This window comes from Nipponia nippon, unplaced genomic scaffold (assembly GCF_047370975.1).
Source record: "Nipponia nippon isolate SJK-2023a ecotype South Korea unplaced genomic scaffold, ASM4737097v1 scaffold_2, whole genome shotgun sequence".
Classification (NCBI taxonomy): domain Eukaryota; kingdom Metazoa; phylum Chordata; class Aves; order Pelecaniformes; family Threskiornithidae; genus Nipponia; species Nipponia nippon.
Window position 1 is genome coordinate 130504682 of NW_028262336.1, and position 20608 is coordinate 130525289.

The window sequence follows — 20608 nt, forward strand, 5'->3', positions numbered from 1 at the left end:
GTGCACAGCAGCACGGCGGTGCGGGGTGTGCATGGCCTATCAGGGTGTGCACGACTGATCGGGGTGTGCATCGTTGGCCAGGAGTGCACAGCAGTTTGGGGTGTGCAGGGCCGGTCGGGGTGTGCACGGCAGATCAGGCTGTGCACGGTAGCGTGGGGAGCACGCGGCAGCTCAGGGTGCGCACACCCGGTGCCCAGGAGCCGTGCGGCAGCCAGGCCGCGCTGGAGGGAAGGCGGCAGCACTGGGAGGAGAGGAAGCCATGAGCCGAGGCAAAGCCATCCCCTGTCCTGCCCGTGGGTGCAGGAGGGCGATGAGGAGGGAGGGCGATGAGGAGGGCGTCAGGGACCCGGGGGCAGGGAAACGGAGGGTTCCTCATTCCCCCAAGGTCCCGCTCGTGTTTCCCGTCTCCCCCTGGAAGTAAAACCCGGGAAGATGAAGCATGCCCTGGGCTGCGGCATGGACCAGGACACCCGAGCTCCCAGCATCCCCTCCCCGGGCATCGCCGCCTGCCCACAAAGCTAGCCAGGAAAGGGGCAAAGCTAGCCAGGGAAGGGGCAAAGCTAGCCAGAGAAGGGGCAAATCCAGCAAAAAAAGGGGCAAATCCATCCAGCAACTGATGTCCCTGCCCCGACCGCGGTGCTCTCAGCTCCTGACACACTTTCTGGAAGCCGCCTGCAAAATGGGTCAGGAAACCGTACCCTGCGTGCGTCGTCCCCCTACCCCAGCCCTGCTGGGCCCGGGGCTGTCCCCACCTCCCGGGGTCCGGCAATGCCGTGGGGGGACCATGCCGAAACACCGGCTGCGGGCTGAGGATGCCCCCGTGGAGCACCGGTCCCGGGGGGCACGGGAGTCACCCATGGCACCCGCGCGTGGCACCGAAACCAGGTTGGCCCCTGTTTCGCCTTCACTGTGGGAAGCGAAAAGCTCTCGGTGAAGGGCTTGCCCGCTCCAGCTGCGGCCGGGGGGGCTCTTCGCTGCCCTCCCGCCGCCTCCTCCGCCTCCTCGGGGTGCAGCGGGCACCCAGCTCACCCCCGGGGCCACCCAAAATCCTCTGCCTGGAAGGAGCCAGCTCAGCGGGGTGTGCAGCACCCTGACCCCGTGCACAGACCCAGCAGCCAGGTCGCACCGTGCCAGGGCCAACCCCTGCGCGCCCCCAGCCACCGCGGCACTGCCCGGCAGCCCTCCGGCAAGGATGGGCCAAGCCGCGGCATGTGGATGTGCCGGCAGGGACAGCGGGGACCCCCAACCGCATGCACCCCCCCTTTGCAAAAGCCCTTCTGCACAGCCAGCCCCCCATCACCTGCAGATTTGGGGTGTCCAAGCCCCTCACTGGGTGCCCCAAACCAGGGCAGCATCGCCTGCCTGCAGCACTGGGCCGGCAGCGCGGGCAGGAGGAAGAGGAGGAGGAGGAGGAGGAAGGCCGTGCCAGGGTGGGGGACATGGCAGCACTCTCTAACCTGCCCCGGCTGGGCGGGAAGCCCCAAATTATTTTTAGACTATTTTTTTTCCCCTCGAGCGTGACATTCGTGCCGTGCCGCAGGCAGCAAAGCAGGCAGGGAGACAGGCGATGACCCCGACCAGGGCCATCCCCTGCCAGATTTCACCGGCTGCTACGGAGGTTTCTGGCTCTGCACGATAATGATTTAATGGGTCGCATCCATCTGCAAAACCGCCCGGAGCACCAACACCCCAACGACCATGGGGTCCCCGCCGCAGGACTCTCGCCGGAGCCACCCGAAGCCCCCGGCACGCGGTGACGGTGCCCACAACCCTCCCAAGCTGATGGAACGGGACTTGATTTGCCATGGGGGGGCCAGACGTGTGGCGCGGGGTGGTAAAAATACACGGCACGCACCGCATCCCGCCCGGCTTTGGGATGGGGCCGGCCGTGCCGGTGTGCCTGAGGGGAAGAGCCGCGAGATGCCAGCACGGGGGAGCACCGCTCCCTGCCTCCTCCCACACCCCCCAAATGCCCAGGGCTCACCCCCCCGTGGGTTTTCTAGGCTCCGGCAGCAGGCGGCCTGCTTTGGTGGGGGTCAGGGGACGTGGGGCACAGAGCGATGCAAAACCCCAGTATTGCTATAAATAACCCCATCCCTGATGTCCCGGCTGCTTCCTATAACAGCTCGGCCCCGGCAGCCGCCGCCGCGGACGGGAGCACCCCCGAACAACAACCGGCAGCTCTCGGAGGGCCTTTCCCTGGCACAGACATGTCCTTCTTCCCGACGCTGATCCCGGCACCCCAGGGCATCCCGGCGGGATCTGCCGGCAAGCCCCGGCACGGCCACCCACCCACAGCACCCAGGTCTGCCCCACGGAGCCAGCCCGTGCCTTCAAAGGCTGGTTTTTAGGGCTGAACACTGCAAATTAAAACTGCAGCCCCTGCGGCGGGGCCGAAGCCCGGCAGACTCCCGGAGCGAGGGACCCCGGTGCAGGCAGAGTCCCCGGCCCCCGAGCATCGCCCCGATGGCCCTGGGGATGCGGCAGCAGCCGCAAGGCGACGCAAGGAACCGGCCCGCTGTTTACCAGAGGACGAAGCAGCGACTGTCCCGGTTCCAGTTGCGCGGTGCCGGCAGCCTGTGCCAGAGCAATTCTTCAGGCCGTGCCAGACGTACCGGGACGCGGTGAGGAGGAGGAGGAAGGCGAGAGAAACCCGCCGGCGGCATTGCCCGGCGTTTGGGCGCTGTCGGTGACGATCGGCGCTGCACGGGCGCTGCTGGCAGGGAGCCTGGCAGGGAGCCTGGCAGGGAGCCTGGCAGCCCCGGCAGAGCCGCAGCTGCCGGCGTTGTTTGCCCGTGAATTGGGACGCGCCGAGTCGGCTCTCAAACCGAAAACAAATCTGCCAGCCGGGCCCTCGGGGTCCCGCTCCCCCTGGCTTTACCCCTCTGTCGCCAGCCCCGCCACCGCCACCACGTCCCCGGTGTCCCCAGGCACGTCCCTCACCTCGCCAGGCTGGATGGGGGCTGTCGGCACAGCTGCGGCACCCAGGAGACTGGGGTTGAGCTGGGATACACTGGGGTTGAGCTGGAGTCTGCTGGGGATGAGCTGGGGTCTGCTGGGGGGGTAGCTGGGGTATACTGGAATTGAGCTGGGGAGTATTAGAGGTGAACTGGGGAGTGCTGGGGTTGAGCTGGGGTCTGCTGAGACTGAGCTGGAGTCTGCTGGGGGGGAGCTGGGGTGTACTGGAATTGAGCTAGGGAGTACTGGGGTTGAACTGGGGAGTACTGGGGTTGAGCTGGGGTCTGCTGAGACTGAGCTGGAGTCTGCTAGAGGGGAGCTGGGGTGTGCTGGGATTGAGCTGGGGTCTGCTGGGGGGAGCTGAGGTACACTGCAATTGAGCTAAGGAGTACTGGGGTCGAACTGGGAATACTGGGATTGAGCTGGGGTCTGCTGGGGATGAGCTGGGATCTGCTGGGGGGGAATTGAGGAGTACTGGGGTTGAACTGGGGTGTGCTGGGATTGAGCTGGGACTGAGCTGGAGTGTGCTGGGGGTGAGCTGGGGTCTGCTGTGGATGAACTGGGGTATACTGGGGTTGAGCTGGGGAATACTGGGGTTAATCTGGGCTGTGCTGGGGGTGTGAGCGCATCCAGCCGGGGAGCTCAGCGCCATCACAGCTGATCAATTTTGGTGCGCGGGTGCAACCTGTACCCCGCTCCTGCACCCGCAGCAGCTCAGCGGCCCCCGGTGTCCCCGCGGCACCGCGGGGGCCAGGGCAACGGGTGCCCCGGGAGAAGCGCGACCCCCCCGGGAGAGCAACCACAGCCAGGAGGTGGGGACCCCCGTGCCCCCAGGCTGGGTTTGCACCCCCAGCCCAGCGGGCAGAGAGGCCGAGAGCAAAGCATGGTGAGAGCAGCACCGAGTACCTCTGGTCCGCGGCGGTGGAGGATGCCGGGGCGCTTCCCGGGACGGGGACGAGCAGGGCCCCCCAGCCCAGCACGGCGGCAGCCCTGCCAGGCCCGGGCTTGTTCCCGCACGGAGGTTTGGCTGCCGTATGGAAACAGGAGCCGAGGGAAAAACCATAGGGACTTTCCCAAAAAAAAAAAAAAAAAGGTTTTTTGTTTTTTTTTTTCTTCCCCACCCAGTTCCCAAGGCCTTGGCAAGGGGAAAAAATGAAGCGGGGTGGTTTGGGGACGCCGGGAGAGGCGTGAGGTTCCCGCCGCCGCCCCACATGGCTCCCCACCCCGGGGGGCTGCGAGCCGGTCCCGGCGGATTGCGCTTACGCCAGCCGCACAATGCTCCTTTCATCCGGCAGAGCGGCCGGGGTCGGGACACGCTGGCTGGCGGCTCCCTGGGCGGGGGGACCGTCCCCGCGTCTCGGCCCCTCGCTCACGCGAGGCCGTGGCCCGTGCGAGGAGGGGCTGGGCACAGCAGCACCCGCTGGCCGATGCGCCAGGCTCGGCCCCGTGTTTAGGGGACGATGCTCTGCTCTCCGAGCCCCCCAAAAAGTGCCTTTGCTGCCTGCAGCCCCCCGCTTCCAGCATCCCCGGAGCCCTCACATCCCCCTGCTTCCAGCATCCCTGCTCCCCGGAGCCCTCGCATCCCCCTGCTCCCGGCATCCCCGCTCAGCGCCGTCACTGCGGACTCCCCTCCAAAGCCGCCAGCAGCAGATGAGGGTGCGGTGGCCTTATCCAGGCCATGGGGTTGCGTACGCTGAAGGGCACCCTGCTGCGCCGAAGAGCACCCTGAGGCCCCAGGGGACCGGCAGCGACGCTGGAGGGTCACCCCACCGATGCCGAAGCCTCGCAGACCTTCCTGGTGCTACCGGGATCGCTAACGTCCTCGCAAGCCAGCAATGGGACTGAAACTAAACCAGCATGGCCAGAAAGTCCCCAGCACCGCCCTCCCGTGCCTGGCAGATCCACGTCCTCCGCCTGCGCTGCCCAGCGCCCGCAGCCTACCTGAGCCCCGGCTCTGCCCGAAGACCCCGGCACACAGCTCCTCCGGCACCCGGCCACTCTCCGGAGCATCCTCCGCTCCCCTACGGAGCCATTTCTTCTCGCAGCCCCCCCGACGCCGAGTCGCTGGCAGCACCTCCAACAGGCAAAAGACCTAAAAAACCCTCTGCCAGGGGCTTGGCCCCCATCGTCTGCCCTCACCGCGCGTCCCACCGGCACCGGAGCCGGCCGCGGCGTGGCCCTGGCTCTGGTTTGGCTCTGTTATTGCCCCGCGCAGGGGTGGAGCGGCGGCCGGCTCCCTTTTTAATTGGGTCCTATTTTTAATGCCGGTCTGGGAGAGGTGCGGGGGAGGATGCAGCAAATCGAAATTAACGGGCGAAATGGGAAGCGGGTCCCCGGTGCCCAGCGCGGTCCCGCGTGTGACAGCAGCACGGGGTCACGCCTGGCGCCGGCTGCACGCCAGGACCCTCGCATCGGCTGGCCCCGAGCCGGGCCGCGGCGCGCACCCACCCAGCAAGACCCCGCCGGCGTGCGGAGAGGGGCCGGGGGTCTGCCGAGGCGCGGGGGGCCCCACGGAGCGGGGGGGTCCCAGGGGCTGCACCCCACGAGGAGCGGGGGGGTCCCAGGGCTGAGCTTGCTGCGGCCGGGCTCCATGCAGGGCTGTGCTCCCCGGGGCTGCCAGCCTGTCCCCCGGCCCCCCCCGGTGCTCCGGGCACCCCAGCACCTTGCAGACACCCAGTCCTTGGGGGTGCCAGCCTGTCCATCCCCCTGACCCCCCCGGTGCCCCGGGCACCCCAGCACCTTGCAGACACCCAGTCCTTGGGGGTGCCAGCCTGTCCATCCCCCTGACCCCCCCGGTGCTCCGGGGACCCCAACACCTCGCAGACCCCCAGCCCTTAGGGGTGCCAGCCTGTCCCCCAGGGCAGAGCATCCCCCTGACCCCCCCGGTGCTCCGGGGACCCCAACACCTCGCAGACCCCCAAACCCCTCTCTGCACCCCAAACCCACGGCCCAGGGTGGCAGATCCCCTCCCGCTCCCAGCTGAGCTTTGCAGCCCCCCCCCCGCGCCCCTCGGCCGCTGCCCAAAGTTTGCAGAGAAGCAGCGGGGGGGGAGGGGGGGTGAGGACCCCCCCCGGGCACCGAGGGGCCCCCGCCGCGTCCCCCCGCTCCCCGGAGCATCCCCGCACTGACCTGGCCGGGCTCCGCCGGCGGCTCCGGGCGGGCTGGGGCGGGGGGCAGGGAAAAACCCTTCCCAGAATTAAATAAATAAAGAGCGGCCCTTGCGAAGCCCTGCCCGCTGCCCGCTGCCTGCTGCCCGCTGCCTGCTGCCTGCTGCCCGCTGCCTGCTGCCCGCTCAGGGGCCCCCCAGGCACCCCGCCATCCTCATCCTCCTCCCCGTCGCTCCCACATCCCACCGCCCTGGCCTGGGGCTCCCCAGGCACCCCGCCATCCTCATCCTCCTCCCCGTCACTCCCGTATCCCACCGCCCTGGCTCGGGGTCCCCTAGGCACCCCGCCATCCTCATCCTCCTCCCCGTCACTCCCGTATCCCACTGCCCTGGCTCGGGGTCCCCCAGGCACCCCGCCATCCTCATCCTCCTCCCCATCGCTCCCCGTGCTCCCTGCATCCCTGCTCGGGGCCCACGGCTCTGGGGGTCCCGGCCACTCGGGAGGGTCCTCTGCCTGGGGGACGCTGCTTTTGGGTTTCGTGGCAAATATCAGCGGGATGAGGAAGGAGGATGAAGGCCTCGGGGACATCGCAACTTCCCCGCTACGGCAGAGCGCGGGGCCCGTCGGACACCAGCGAATCCCCCCCGGAGCCGTGGGGAACAAGGCGTCACCGGTGGCCACGTCCCAAGCAGCCCCTGTCCCTGCGGGGCCGGGGGCTTCCCCCCCTCCCCATCGCTGTGGGGGTGTTGGGGGGATGGACCCCCCCGTCCCCAGCCCCAGCTCCGGGCATTTACGGCACACTCACCGGTTCCACCTATTCCCATTTTAAGGCATTTCAAGCCTCCTCGTAGCCACAGAGAAAAGCTGGAGAACCCACAGATGTACCCCCAAAAAGTGCCCCCCACCCCCCTGAGCCCAGCGCCTGGGGACTCCTCTCCCAGAGGTGTTTTTGGGGGGGTTATGCCCCAGTTGGGGTGTTCTACAGGTGGTACTGGTGTTACTGGTCTGGCTGGGGCTGGGGCAAAACCCACTGCAGGGGTGAGCAGGACCCAGCAGCACCCACCACGACCGGGGACCCCCGGGACCCCCGCGGAGCCGGGGACAGGGACGGCTCCAGGGGACCGGGGCAGGACAGAGAGGCCCAGTCACCCCCTGCGCCAGATTTATTTGTTTTATTCCTAAATAATCAGCTCCGGTACAAGGTACAAAATCTCCCTCCTCCCCTCGCCGCCCCAGGCAAAGGAGCGGGGGGCAGGAGCGCGGCCAAGGAACAGCTCCAAAATCCCGATTCAAGGCCTCTAATTCTAGCGTAGAAAGTGTTCGGACACCGAGCTCGGGGCCCCTCGCCTGGAAATGGGGGGGCAGGAGCCCCCAGAGCCCCCCAGCACGCCTGGGGGTGCCGGCGGACCCCCCCAAGTCCCCCCAAAATGCCTGGAGGTGCTGGGAGCCCCCCAGCACATCTGGAGATATCTGAGATGATGGGAGCCCCCAGAGCCCCCCAGAATATATGGAGGTGCCAGGAGCCCCCCCCAAGCCCCCCCAACATGCCTGAAGATGCTGGGAGCCCCTAGAGACCCCCAAGAATACATAGAGGTGCCAGGAGCCCCCCAAGTCCTCCCAACACACCTGAAGATGCTTGGAGCCCCCAGAGACCCTCCAGCATGCCTGGAGGTGCCAGGAGCCCCCCCAAGTCCCCCCAACATGCAAGGAGGTGCCAGGAGCCCCCAAGACCCCCCCCAGCACACCTGGAAGTGCTGGGAGCCCCCAAGTCCCCCCAACATACCTGGAGATGCCGGGACCCTCCTGATATCCCGGGAGATGCCAAGACCCCCCAAGGCCCCCCCCCAGCACACATGGAGGTGCCGGGAGCCCCCCAAGTCCCCCCAACATGCCTGGAGATGCTGCAAGACCCCAAAGACCCCTCCCAGCCCTGGGGGGCCGCTGGGAGCAGGGGTCCCGCGGGAGGAAGGCAGTTCTGTTAGGCCATAACAGAGAGGATGAGGAGGGACCAGGGGGAGCGCAGGGAAGGGGCTGGGGTGCCCCCGGGGCGGGGGAGCAGGGACAGAGCCCCCCCCTTTCCTCTGCCCCCCGCCCGGGGCGAGAGCTGAAGGGCACTTTGGGTTTGCCACCGGTGGGGACAACGTCCACGTCCCGCAGGGGCTGCAAAGGGACCGGCCACCCCCCGGCTTCCCACCCCGGGGCGGGGGGCTGGCAGCCCCCCCTGGGTCAGGGGGAGCCCAGCACGGCCCCGCCGTCCCCGGGCAGGGGGGCGGCAGCAGGGGGTCCCTCCCGAGCCAGAAGCGTGGGTGCACGTGCAAGTGCGTGCAAGAGAGAGAGACAAACTGCATTGGAGACGGGGGGGGGACGCAGGGACAAAACAGGCAGGGGCTCAGTTAACGCTGTCCTCGTCGCTGGCCTCGCCGCGGTCGTCTTTGGTCTCGGCCAGGGAGCTCTCGTCGATGTTCTCCAGGGAGTCGACGTGCTGGAGGGAGAGCTCAGAGAGCGGCAGGGTGGGCAGCCGGCTCTGCTCCGGGAACAGCCAGGGCTTGAAGCGCGGGTTGTGCTTCAGCTTCCACTCCGGGTACTTTAGGCAAGCCTTGTACATCTTCTTCATCGCCTGGGATGAAGGCTGGGTTGGAGCTGAACCGGGCAGGGGGACCCGTCACCCCTCCCCGGGACCCCCCGGTGCGGCCGACTCACCTTGGGGGCCAGGAGCTGCGAGGATTTGTTCACCACCCACTTTGGCAGGGAGCCTGCCGAGACAAGAGGAGCTGGGTCGGGACCGGCACCCCCCGCACCCCGCGGGCGCGGGACAGCCGGGACCCCCGGGCACGGCAGCGCCAGCCCCCCCGGTCACCCTTCTCGGGGACACCCGTCGGGACAGGGCGAGCGGTGAGGGACAGTCCAGGGAAATGGGGATTCAGCCCAAACTGCTGTCTCAGCTTCTTGCCGAGTTCAAAAAAAAGCTATTTCAGCACTTTGGCCTCCTCTTCTACCCCAAAAAAAAGAAATAATTCAAGAGAACGGGCCCAAAATGTTTCCTCCTGGCATTGCTGGTCCAGCTCCAGCACATCCCGCGATGCTCCTGCCTGCCTCCCTGCCCGCTGCTGCCTGCCTCCGCACCCACCCCGAGCCCACCCCCACCCCCGGGCTCTGGAAAACTTCCAGCCGGATTTATTAACCTCGGCCGATCCGTCGCGACAGACCCCAAATCGGAGGGCGACCGTCCCCGAGGGACACCAGGGCAGGACTGGGGCGGGCTGAGCCGCGGGAGCGGGGGTCCCCCCTCACCTTTGGGGTCCACCTGCGCCAGGTAGGTGATGGTGCAGCTCGTGGCTCCCGTCCCCTCGATCAGGTAGCCCGTCTGGATGGAGACCGCTCGCACCATGTCCTTCCGAGGGGGGTATTTCTGCAGGGGGGGCAGCGATGGGGACAGGTCGGCAACAGGGGCAGCACGGGGTACAGGCAGGGATACAGGCAAGCATCGACTGCAGGCAGGGCTGCCCTGGCCCCCCAAGTCCCCCTGGTGCCTCCAGCCCCCTCCCGAGCTCTGACGGACCACGGGGCAAGGCCAGCCCCGTCCCGGCGCGGGCAGCCCCCCCCGCCGCCCCCCAGCCCCCGGGACTCACGGGGTGCTTGACCGAGTAGTTCATGATGATGTAGTCGGTGCCCATGGGCAGCCAGGAGCGGAGCGTGACGACGTCCCTGTTCTTCAGGGGCTTGGGGCACTTCCCTGGGGACAGCAGCGGTGGGGGACGGGGGCGAGACCCCCCCCAAAGCTTTAGCATCCCCCCCAGGGGTCCGAGCCTGCCCCCCAAATCCCTCCTGAACCGGTACCCAGGCTCCTCCCAGCGATGCCCGGGCACCCCGGCACCCACCAAACCCACGGGTGCTGAACGCAGCGGCGCAGCCACGACAGCCCCGGGGCTCGGCTCCCCCCCCGGGACCCCCCGGCCCCCTCCTCACAGGCGTAGTAGCCCACGTCGGAGTTGACGGTCAGCTTCCCGATGTCGAAGGTCTCGATGACGTTGGTGTCCCACTTTTTCCGGTACTCGATGTCATGCAGCACGTCGTAGAGCGTCTCTGCCGCCACGTCCTTGCACTCCATCCTGCACTGGAGGGGTGGGCGGGTGAGAAACCGCCCTGGGTGGGGGTCTCCTCTCAGGCTCCCCAAAACCCAAGGCAAACCCCCCCGCAGAGGAGCCAGCTCCCGACCAGCAGCTCAGCCCAGTCTGGCCCAGTCTGACCCAGTTTGCCACCCAGAGCCACCTTGCAGCCCAAGGCTGAGCCGCAGATGCTTGGGGGGACCTTCTGGGGGGCACCCTCCCACCTCGCCTCTTCCCCCCATCACCGGCCTCCCCCCGCAGCAGCTCCAGGAACCACAGCAGCCAAATCCTTGGGAAGACAAGGAGAAAAGAAAGGAGAAGCTGCCGTCCTCTCCCGGCAGCAGGGATGCCGTCCGGCCAAGGGCGGCCAGAGCCGTGCCGTGGGAATGCTGCTCCTGCACCCCAGCAAGCGCCCGTGCCCCCGGTGCCTCCACAGTGGGTACCGGCGTCCTGCCCCCCGCCAAATGCCACCGCCGGCGGCCCCCAGTCCGTCCCCAGGGCCGGCTCCAGCCCCCCGAGCCCCGGCACCCAGCGGCGGGGGGGACAGGAGGGAGCTGCTGTTGGGCTCTGCCTTGAGGGATTCAGGGGCGAAGGAGCCGCAGGGACTGGAGACCCCCGACCCTGGCAAGGGGAACGGCAGCACCTGGCGCCGAGGCACGGCGTCCCTGCAGCCGGGCCCTCGGGCAGCGAGCGGGGCAGGACTGCTGCAGAGCCAAATCCTCCACCCATGGAGCCTGTCCCCATCCCACGGTGCCTGTCCCCATCCCACGGAGCCTGTCCCTAACCCCACGGAGCCTCTCCTCAACCCCACAGAGCCTGTCCCCATCCCACAGAGCCTGTCCCCAACCCCACGGAGCCTGTCCCCTACCCCACAGAGCCTGTCCCTAACCCCACAGAGCCTCTCCCCTACCCCACGGAGCCTGTCCCTAACCCCACGGAGCCTGTCCCCATCCCACAGAGCCTGTCCCCTACCCCACAGAGCCTGTCCCTAACCCCACAGAGCCTCTCCCCTACCCCACAGAGCCTGTCCCCAACCCCACGGAGCCTGTCCCCTACCCCACAGAGCCTGTCCCTAACCCCACAGAGCCTGTCCCCATCCCACAGAGCCTCTCCCCTACCCCACAGAGCCTGTCCCTAACCCCACGAAGCCTCTTCCCAACCCCACAGAGCCTGTGCCCCTTCCGACAGAGCCTGTCCCCAACCCCACGGAGCCTGTCCCCTACCCCACGGAGCCTGTCCCTAACCCCACGGAGCCTCTCCCCAACCCCATGGAGCCTGTCCCCTACCCCACGGAGCCTGTCCCCATCCCACGGAGCCTGTCCCCAACCGCACAGAGCCTCTCCCCAACCCCACGGAGCCTGTCCCCATCCCATGGATCCTGTCCCCAACCCCATGGAGCCCATCCCCAACCCCTCCAAGCCTGTCCTCAACTCCACAGAGCCTGTCCCCAACCCACGGAGCCTGTCCCCAACCCCATAGAGCCCGTCCCTGCCCCACAGAGCCTGTCCCCAACCCCACGGCGCCCGTCCCCCTGTGCCTTGCATTGCAACCCCGCCACATGAGCCTCCACTCGGCCAAAAACTCGGAAGGGGACAGCCTTGCAAGGCCATTCCAGGGAGCGCAGCCTCGGGTGACGTGCTTGGGGACCCCCCGCTCCCCACCCAGGCGCCCCCAGCGCCGTGCCCGCGCCGGCCGGGCTGGATGCAGGATCGGGCTCCGCTGCCACTCCCGTTGCTCCCTAAAGCGGCATGGCAGGTCGGCCCAGCCGTGCCCACACGGGCAGGAGCAGCCGGGTGACTCAGGACCTGCCTGCGCGCTGCCTGCGGCCCGGGGGTGACTCACGTCCCCGGGGGTACCGGGGGGGTCTCGCCGGGAGAGGGGACGGTGCCACCCGGCAAGCGCCTGGAGCAGCAGGCGCCCCAGCCCTGAGTCAATATTGACTCTGACGTCTGCGAGGCGAGGAGGAGGAGGAGGAGGAAGGGAGCCCAAGAGGAGGGAGGTGAACGCGATGGGTGCAAGGGGCCACCCATGCCAGGCTCTGCCCCGACGCCCTCCCGGGGGTTTTGCAGGGACGGGGCTGCCTGCGGGCAGGGGACACCCGCACCACGGCACCGCTGGCACCGGGAGAAGCCCCCGGAGCTGGGGCTGTGCCAGGCACGAGGGGACAGCCGACGGCGTGCTGGGCTGTGGGGCAGGAGCAGATCCAAGGGCAAGATCCCCCCCAACCTCTGCCTGGGGGCTGTGGCCACCCTGGGGACGCACTCAGATGCTGGGGACAGAGGGGACCCCCGGGATGGAGGAAAACTCCCCTGGGGGCCAGCTCAACCCCCCTGCCCCGAATCCTCGGGGTCCGACACTGCCACGAAGCCCCAGCTTCGCCGGCGGTGTCCCCTCCCGCCCGGAGCAGGCTTCCCCGGCCCCGGGGGTGCACAGCAGCCGGTGCGGGTAGCGCCAGCAGCCACGGCCACGCAGGTCATTAATTAAAGAGAAGCTCTCCCTCGTGGCCCGGATGCTCGGCGCCATCATTAGCGACCGGGTGCAGCGTCTCAAGGTGACCCGATGAATAAGTAACGAGCGGGAGCCGGGCAGGGATGGCCAGCCTGTGCGTCCCAGGCAGCTTCCCAGAGCCCGGCCACGCCGGCGGCTCCGGCAAAGCCCGGCGAAGCTCCAGCCCCCTCCCGATGCTTCCCACGGAATGGCTCCTGGCCACCCTTTCGGAGCAGCCCATTCCCAGGGGCAGCATCTCCACCGTGGGACTCGGGTCCCCAGGCACCGGGTCGCTGCTCCACCGGGCTGGGGAGGGGGTCCCGGCCGGGGTCCCCCATCCCGCAGCCACCTCGGCCACCGTGACGGCCAACGGGTAGCCCCGAGGCCAGCGAATCCCATGGTCATGAATCAGCCCTGGGTTGTGTCAGGTCCCGGTGGCACAAACTTGTTTCCAGACTCCAGAAAACAGGTTAGACGAGAGCTGCATCCCTAATGGGAGGCGAGGCGAGCAGAGGGGGGACGGCAGCCGCTTCAAAGCGGGGCGAGACCTTCGGGTTTCATTTAATGACAGAGCAGCAGCAGGAGAGAGAAAGCCAGCGAGCAAACAGCGAGGCAAACAGCTCGTGGGCGGCTGCGGGTGCCAGGCACAGCGGGCGGCACCCAGCCCCCTCCCCGGGGGGTGAACCCCCCGGCTCGGCCCCGCCGTGCCACCTCAGCGGTGCCACGTGTGCCGGCGCAGGCGCCCGTCCCGCCGGACAGCACGAAATCCAGCGGGAGCATCCTGTCCTGGGTGGGAGATACCGGGTCTGGGTGCTGCTGGGGAGCCGGGGGGCAGCACAGGGACCGCTGGTCCCCCCACGGTCCCCAATACCTGCCCGGCATCGACCCAGCAGGATTTTTCCAAGCAGGATCTGGCCAGGAGGGTGCTGGGGAGGGCCCAGGACCCAGCCTGGCTGTGGGATCCTCTGGGGAAGCAGGGCTGGATGCTGGGGGGGCTTGGAGAGCCCCGCAGGGCTGGCTCGCTGCCGGGGGCAGAGGCTTCGGGGAGGGAAGGAGGAAGAGGAGCAGGCGGGGAGCGAAGGTTGCCAGCGGGAAGGCGACGGCTCCCGGGGTAAACAGGGACCTTGGCCTCTCGGGGACGAAGAGGCTCCTCCACGGGGTTCAGCCGAGCACGGAGAGTGAAGGGCCGCGCTGCCCCGGCCCCGGGGTGCTGCCGCGGCTCGGGGACCCCTGCGGGCAAGGGGTGGCTTCGGGTGCCAACCGCCCCGTGACGGGAGCGTGCCGGGCCAGCCCGGGCCAGGACGTCCTGGTGCGCGCCTGGGGCTGGGTCCCTGCCAGGCCGATCGCTGCAGGCAGACGTGGCACACTGGGATTGTCGGGACGGGCAGGGGACGGGCAGGGACGCACCCCCCCGGCACCCTCCCTGCTGCGTGCTGGCACCCAAGCAGCTCTACAGAGAGCTGCACCCCGGCCCCACCGGAGACGTTCGGGGATGCAGCAGCACCCCAGGAGCCAGCGGCAGGGCTGGGGGGCACGGGGGGCTCGGCGTGGGGGCCAGGACAGCCAGACCCCACGGGACGGGTGCTCTGCGTCCCGCTGGCCACGCGTCCCGGTGCGGGGTCGGGCTCACGCCTCTGGGGGCGGGGAGCAGCACCGGGGAACCCCCAGACCCCAGGGAGCGTCCCCCCGCCCCGGGCTCGCTGCCAGGGCACCGGAGGCTGCTGCCACCGGGGCATGGCGGGGACCTGTCCCCGCGTCACCGCAGCCCAAACACGCCAAGCACGCAGACGCGGCTCTGCCACGGCACCGGGGAGCAAGCAGAGGCGATTCCCAGCGGGCACAGGCACGGCGGGAGCCAGGCACAACCAGTGCTCCCGTCACCATCACCGTCACCACCCCAGGGACAGGTTTCCCCGGCGCTGCCGGCGCCGCTTGTTTGCGCGGCTGCTGCAGAGCGGTGTGCGAGCAGGCCGCACCGCCGCCGCCTCCGCTCCGCCACCGACCCCGCCGGGCTGCCGCCATCCCTGCTGGGCTGCCGCCGGGCCTCGGCGCGGCAGCGAGGGCAACACAACCCATTGCACCGGGGAAAGCTTTGCGGAGGCGCCGGCGGGGACGGGGACGCCAGCCAGCCCTGCAGAGAGCCAGCCAGCGGCTCCAGCATGGCACGGTGGCCCGCGGCCACCAGCGACCCCAGCCTGACGCCGCTCCCATCCCAAGTTTTCCCGTTGATTCCTGGTGCCCGGTCCCTGCTAACGCTGCCCGTGGGCCCGCTTTGCCGGCGGGATGAGCGGGCATCCCCTGGCCCGCGGGCCCCGAGGCAGATTCAGCACCGCAGCCCTGCTCCTCGCCGCACACCCGGCTCTCGCTCCCTGGTTTTTAAGGAGAAGGATCCGACCCAGCAGCCCGGTTTCCCCCAGCGAAGCCCAGCCGATCGCCTCTGGGCGGCACGCCGGCCCCGCAGCCCCTCCGACCTGCCTGGGCCGGCTCGGCAAACCGGCACCGGGGAGGGAAGGGACCTGCTGGAGGACGCCCACGGTCCTACACCCCCGAGGGTCCCTGTTCGTCCCTGGGGGAGTCCCCAGGGGTCCCTGCTCACCCCAGGGTGCCAGCTCACCCCAGGGACCCCGCTTGTCCTGGGGTCCCTCCTTGCAACAGGGTGCCAGCTCAGCCACGTCCCCACTTGCCCCAGGGTCCCCACTCACCCCAGGGTGCTGCATCGCCCCAGGGTCCCCACTTGCCCCAGGATTCCTGCTTGCACCCACAGTCCCTGCCCACCCCAGGGTGCTGGCTCACCCCAGGGTCCTTGCTTTCCCCCAGGGTCCCCAAGGTGCTGGCTCACCCCAGGTTCCCGTTTGCCCAGGGTCCCCATTAACTCCTGGGGTCCCTGCTCACCCTCAGGGTCCCTCGTCGCCCCAGGGTGCTGGTTCACCCCCCGAGTCCCCACTCACCCCAGGGTGCTGCATCGCCCCTGGGTCCCCCCTTGCCCCAGGATTCCTGCTTGCACCCACGGTCCCCACTCACCCTTGAGTGCTGGCTCACCCCCCCTTGCCATGGGTCCCTGCCAACTCCTGGGTCCCCACTCACCCCAGGGGGCTGCAGCACCCCTGGCTCCCGCCTTGCCCCAGGATTCCTGCTTGCACCCAGGGTCCCTGCTCACCCCAGGGTGCTGCTTTGCCCCAGGGTCCCCACTCACCCCCGAGTCCCCACTCGCTGTGGGGTCTCCACTCACCCCTGGGTGCTGCTTCGCCCCAGGATTCCTGCTTGCACCCACAGTCCCTGCCCACCCCAGGGTGCTGCTTTTCCCCCAGGGTCCCCACTCACCCCTGGGTGCTGCTTCGCCCCAGGGTCCCCCCTTGCCCCAGGATTCCTGCTTGCACGTAGGGTCCCTGCCCACCCCAGGGTCCTTGCTTTCCCCCAGGGTCCCCGCTCACCCCGGGGTGCTGCATCGCCCCAGGGTCCCCACTTGCCCCAGGATTCCTGCTTGCACCCACAGTCCCTGCTCACCCCAGGGTGCTGCTTTTCCCCCAGGGTCCCCACTCACCCCCGAGTCCCCACTCGCTGCAGGGTCCCCGCTCACCCCGGGGTGCCGCAGCACCCCTGGCTCCCCCCTTGCCCCAGGATTCCTGCTTGCACCCAGGGTCCCTGCCCACCCCAGGGTGCTGTTTTGCTCCAGAGTCCCCGCTCACCCCGGGGTGCTGCATCACCCCAGGGTCCCCTCTTGCCTCCAGCTCCCCCCGGGGCCCCCCGCTGCCCCCCAGCATCCTCCCCTGCCCCAGGGTCTCCGCTCCCGCCGGGGTCCCCGCTCGCTCGGGGGCGCCGGGTGCCCCCGGGGCCGGGGCCCGGGGCCGGTGCGGGCTCACCTTGATCTTGTGGAGGGAGCGCTCGGGCTCCAGCAGCTGCACCCAGACGGCCACCCCCGCCTTGCTGTAGGTGAGGCTCCAGCCCCGCTCCGACTCGCACTCCGCCCGGAACGCCCCGAAGTCCCGATCGTCGGGGATCTGCACGCTATCGCGACCCGACATGGCCGCGGGATACCCCCCCCACGCCCAGACCCCCCCCCTCCACCGTTGCTCGCTGCCGGTGCCGCGGGTCGCGGCGGCCCCTACGGCGGCGGCGGCATCCCCGGGGCGCGGCGCCGCCCGGTGCGCGGTGCGCGATGGGCAGGGGCGGGGCGGGGCGGGGCGGGGCCGGGAGGGGGAGAGCCCGGGGTGGGGGGGGCACCGGGAGCACCGCGGAGGGGGGCGCCGGGAGAACCGGAGGGGGGCGGAGCATGGGGGGAGCCCGGGGGGCACCGGGATGAGGAGAGCCCGGGGCGGCACCGGGAGCATCAGGGAGGGGGAGCACGGAGGGGGGGCACCGGGAGGGGGAGAGACCGCTGGGGGCACTGGGGGCACCGGGAGGGGGAGAGCCCTGGGGGGCGCTGGGAGAACCGGAGGGGGCGGAGCATGGGGGGGAACCCGGGGGGCACCGGGAGGGGGAGAGACTGGGGGGGGGGGGGACCGGGAGCACCGAGGGCAGGCGCACGGGTGGGCACCGGGGGGGGGAGAGACCGGGGGGGGCACTGGGGGCACCGGGGGGGGGAGCACGGGGGGGAGCACCGGGCTGCACTCACACGGGTGCACACACATGGGTGCACACGCGTGTCCCTGCCTGCACACACACAGGGGTGCGCGCGCACGGGTGCACACGCATGTCCTTCACTTGCACACACACACGGGTGCACACGCATGTCCTTCACTTGCACACACACACGGGTGCACATGCATGTTCCTGCCTGCACACACATAGGGGTGCACACACACGGGTGCACACACACAGGTGCACACACATTACCCTGCCTGCACACACGGATGTGGGTGCATGCACACGGGTGCACACACACGTGTCCCTGCCTGCACACACGGACATGGGTGCATGCACACGGGTGCACACACACGTGTCCCTGCCTGCACACACGGACATGGGTGCATGCACACAGGTGCACACACACATGTCGCTGTCTGCACACACGGACATGCGCGTACACACCCCCGGGTGCACACCCACATGTCCCTGCTTGCACATAAGGACATGGGTGCATGCACACGGGTGCACACCCCCGTGTCCCTGCCTGCACACACACACGGGCGCACCCCCCCGGGTGCACACACTCTCCCGGGCACACTCACGCCATCCCGCACCGCACCCCAGGGCCCCGGGTGCTGCCGGGAGAGGCCCCAGCCCAGCCGCCTCCACGGGTGCCGACAGTGACCGGACTGGGCCTCTCTCCCTGACTCCGGGCTCGGTGGCCGCACGGCCACCGTCTCACGCGGGCATCGCCCTCCCGCCCGGCCGGGGACACGCAGGGTGGGTGCCCAGTGCCCACGGCCCCCCGTGCCGGTGCCGGGCCCCGCTGCGGCAGCGTGGCGGTGCAGCTGGCCGGGAGCAGGAGGGCACGCTGCCATCGGCGCTGCTGACGAGGAGGCAATTTTTGGAAGGGCCGGGGCTTCCCAGCCGGCTCTGGAAATGCTGCAGACTCAGGATTTCGTTCTCTCCGCTTGGAAACGCGAGGGAAGCCTTGTGCAGCTCCTGCTGCCATTCAGCGGAGGACGGAGCGGCACGGCGTTTGCTTAGCGCAGCAAGGCAGAGCCCTTCGCAGCAGCCGGGGACCCGCAGCGGGGAGGGTGGGTGGCACGGGGCCCCTTCCCGGGCTGCGTCGCCAAGGATCGGTCCCTTCCCTGGGATGCAGTAACGGGAGGAGAAGGGGGCTACGGGGGTGTCACCGGGACGGGGACCTTGCACCACCGGGGCTCAACGCACGGCTGCTCCCAGCAGTCCCAACCCAGGAAAGGCACCGTGGCAGCCTTCGCTCACCACGTCCCAGCCCTCTGCGGAGAAACCGCGTGCGGGAACCCCGCTGCCGTCACCGGCGGGCGATGGCGCGGCGAGGGGGGCTTTGCTGTGGCCGGTGCAGGGGGACCCCTTGCCCCAGCCCTTCCAGCCAGCCCCGTCTCTGCTCCGCTCTGCAAACTTCCCCGGGCAAGCGGGTGCCAGCACCCCGCAGCCTCCCCCCCCCCCGGCTTCGCCCCCCTCCCGGGGCAATCGCGGCTCTGGCTGGGGAGCAGGAGCACCCGCGTCCCCAGACGGGGCTCGCCGTGCGCGCCGCGGCGTGCAGAACCGGCGCCTGAAATAGGACAGACGTCATCCGCAGGCCTAGAAATCCTGCGCGGGCCGAGGCGGCCGGCTGCCTGCTGGAGCCGGGCTGGGAGAACCGGGAGCTGAGGAGCAGGGCTGGGGAACTGGGGGAACTGGGGGAACTGGGCTGCCTGCACCGCTGGCAGCCCCTGTGACAACCCTCAGCGCAGCTGACGCCCCGCGCTGGGTGCAGAAATGCCAGTTTCTGGGTGCAGAAATGATTTCTGGGTGCAGAAATGCCGATTTCTGGCTGTTCCCCGTACCAGGCGGTGGGACTGGGGAGGGGAGTGAGGGGACCAGCGCCGTCCCCTCCTCTCCAGAGCCATCTCGTCTCCATTTGCCCCCTGCTCCCCCCAAACCCGGTCCTTTCTCCCCGCCGTCGCCTTGCGCACCCCGGCAGCTCTCAGGAGAGGTCCCGGCACGGCCATGCTGCGCGGTGCTGAGCTCCCGGCGCGGCGAGCCTTCCCCCTGCCCCTCCATCCTGCGTCTCCCCGACAGGCTGTAATTAGCCCAGCGCACAGCTAAATTAGCCATGCCAACGTGTCCCACGCTGCCGGGCTGCGCCGCGGGCCGCGGGCGGCGGGGCGGCCGCTGGGGACCAGTGGAGAGATGCAAATACCGGGTTGTAAAAGCTGATCGCCGAGTCGAAGAAAACGGGGAAGCTGAGCCGCCGCCGCGGCCACCGGCGAGCTCCCGCGACCTTCCCGGAGCTTCCCGGCACGGCTCGGCCCGGCTTGGCCCAGCAGCACCCGGCGTGAGCTCCGCGTTCAGCTCTCCTCCTCCAGCGGCTGGCGGGCAGAGAGCAGAGATGTAATACCGCGTGCAATAAACCCAATTCTTCCCCATAAACCTGCTTGGGTTTTGGTATGAATTTCTCCTTGCTTTGATTTGTCTTGCTAAAATGCAACTTAGGAGCAACCCCGCTTAAACACCCCAGGCGCGGAGCTCGGTCGAGCCTGTCAAGGCGCCGAGGCGATGGCGCCCAGCGCCCAGCCGTGCCAGCGGCTGCCGGCATACCGAAGAAACCGCGCTGGCGGCTGCACCCCCGCCAGACCCCGGCGCGGGAAAGGGCTGCACCTCCCCGGCACGTGGCTTAGTACCATCTTCTTCACCAAATCAGCCAGCAGAAACGCCTGTTTTCCTCCTGGAGCTTAAGCGCGTGCGAGGGCCGAGCCGCATTCCTCCGGCTCTGAAATATTGATGGACCTGGAGGAGAGAAACAGGAGAGGCGGCGCGCCGCCGGCCTGCCCGCGGCCTCGCGCTCCTTCGGGCGCCGGGTACGCGGGGGCTGCGAGAAAAGCACCCCCGACCCGTGCACGAGACCTCGAGCGACCCTTTCTTTCGCCTTCGCGGTGAGCCCTGCTCCCCCACGCCGCTCGCCTTTCATCTCGCCCCCAAAAGACGCGATCTGGCGTTTTCTTTCTCTCCAGCATCCGGTTATACGCGGTTTTATCGCCGGCCGAGAGGCTTTTCTCGCGCAGGATTTATCATTGGAAACTGTCTTGCGTAGCAGCTCCGTGGGACGGCCAGGGATGGGCAGAGCCCGGGCGCTGCCTGCGCTGCCTGCGCTGCCTGTGCTGCCTGTCCTCTGCCGCGGGGCCCCAGCGCAGAGCAGGGACGGTGGCGTGCAGCAGGGATGGGACGAGCGGGAGCAGATCTCCGGCTCCTGCGGCAGCGCGGTGCAAGGCCGGGAGAGGCTCCCCGTCTCCGAGCCCTGCACGCAACTCCTGCATCGGCAGCACCGAGCCCACCTGGGTGTGCAAATCCCCCCACTGG

The 20608-nt window shown here is 69.2% G+C and overlaps 2 protein-coding genes across 3 annotated transcripts in view; both read right to left on the reverse strand.

Annotated features, from left to right (window-relative positions):
- The window catches only part of ARAP1 (ArfGAP with RhoGAP domain, ankyrin repeat and PH domain 1), a 46367-nt gene extending 41237 nt beyond the window's left edge, over window positions 1–5130 (reverse strand). Inside the window, exon 1 of one of the 2 annotated variants that reach the window (XM_087758061.1) lies at window positions 4900–5130. The gene's annotated coding sequence lies outside the window, so the exon portion shown is untranslated. Of the gene's footprint in view, window positions 1–3864; window positions 3987–4899 lie in introns of those variants that run through there. The other variant, XM_087758062.1, reaches the window with a different exon arrangement.
- Window positions 5131–7222: 2092 nt separating this feature from the next.
- STARD10 (StAR related lipid transfer domain containing 10) lies at window positions 7223–16786 on the reverse strand. The gene is made up of 6 exons (XM_087759344.1): window positions 16519–16786; window positions 10032–10179; window positions 9695–9798; window positions 9357–9474; window positions 8766–8818; window positions 7223–8682 (listed from the first exon to the last, which is right to left on the reverse strand). The coding sequence occupies exons 1-6, from the start codon at window positions 16678–16680 to the stop codon at window positions 8455–8457; spliced, it is 813 nt and encodes a 270-aa protein (XP_087615470.1). The 5' UTR covers window positions 16681–16786; the 3' UTR covers window positions 7223–8454.
- Window positions 16787–20608: the final 3822 nt, after the last annotated feature.

Coding starts and splice junctions, on each gene's coding strand:
- STARD10 (XM_087759344.1), bottom strand. CDS start 16,680: ATGTCGGGTCGCGATAGCGTGCAGATCCCCGACGATCGGGACTTCGGG. Junction 10,180..16,518: donor GCTCCCTCCACAAGATCAAG/GTGAGCCCGCAC, acceptor CCACCCCTCCAG/TGCAGGATGGAGTGCAAGGA. Junction 9,799..10,031: donor CGACGTGGGCTACTACGCCT/GTGAGGAGGGGG, acceptor TGCTGTCCCCAG/GGAAGTGCCCCAAGCCCCTG.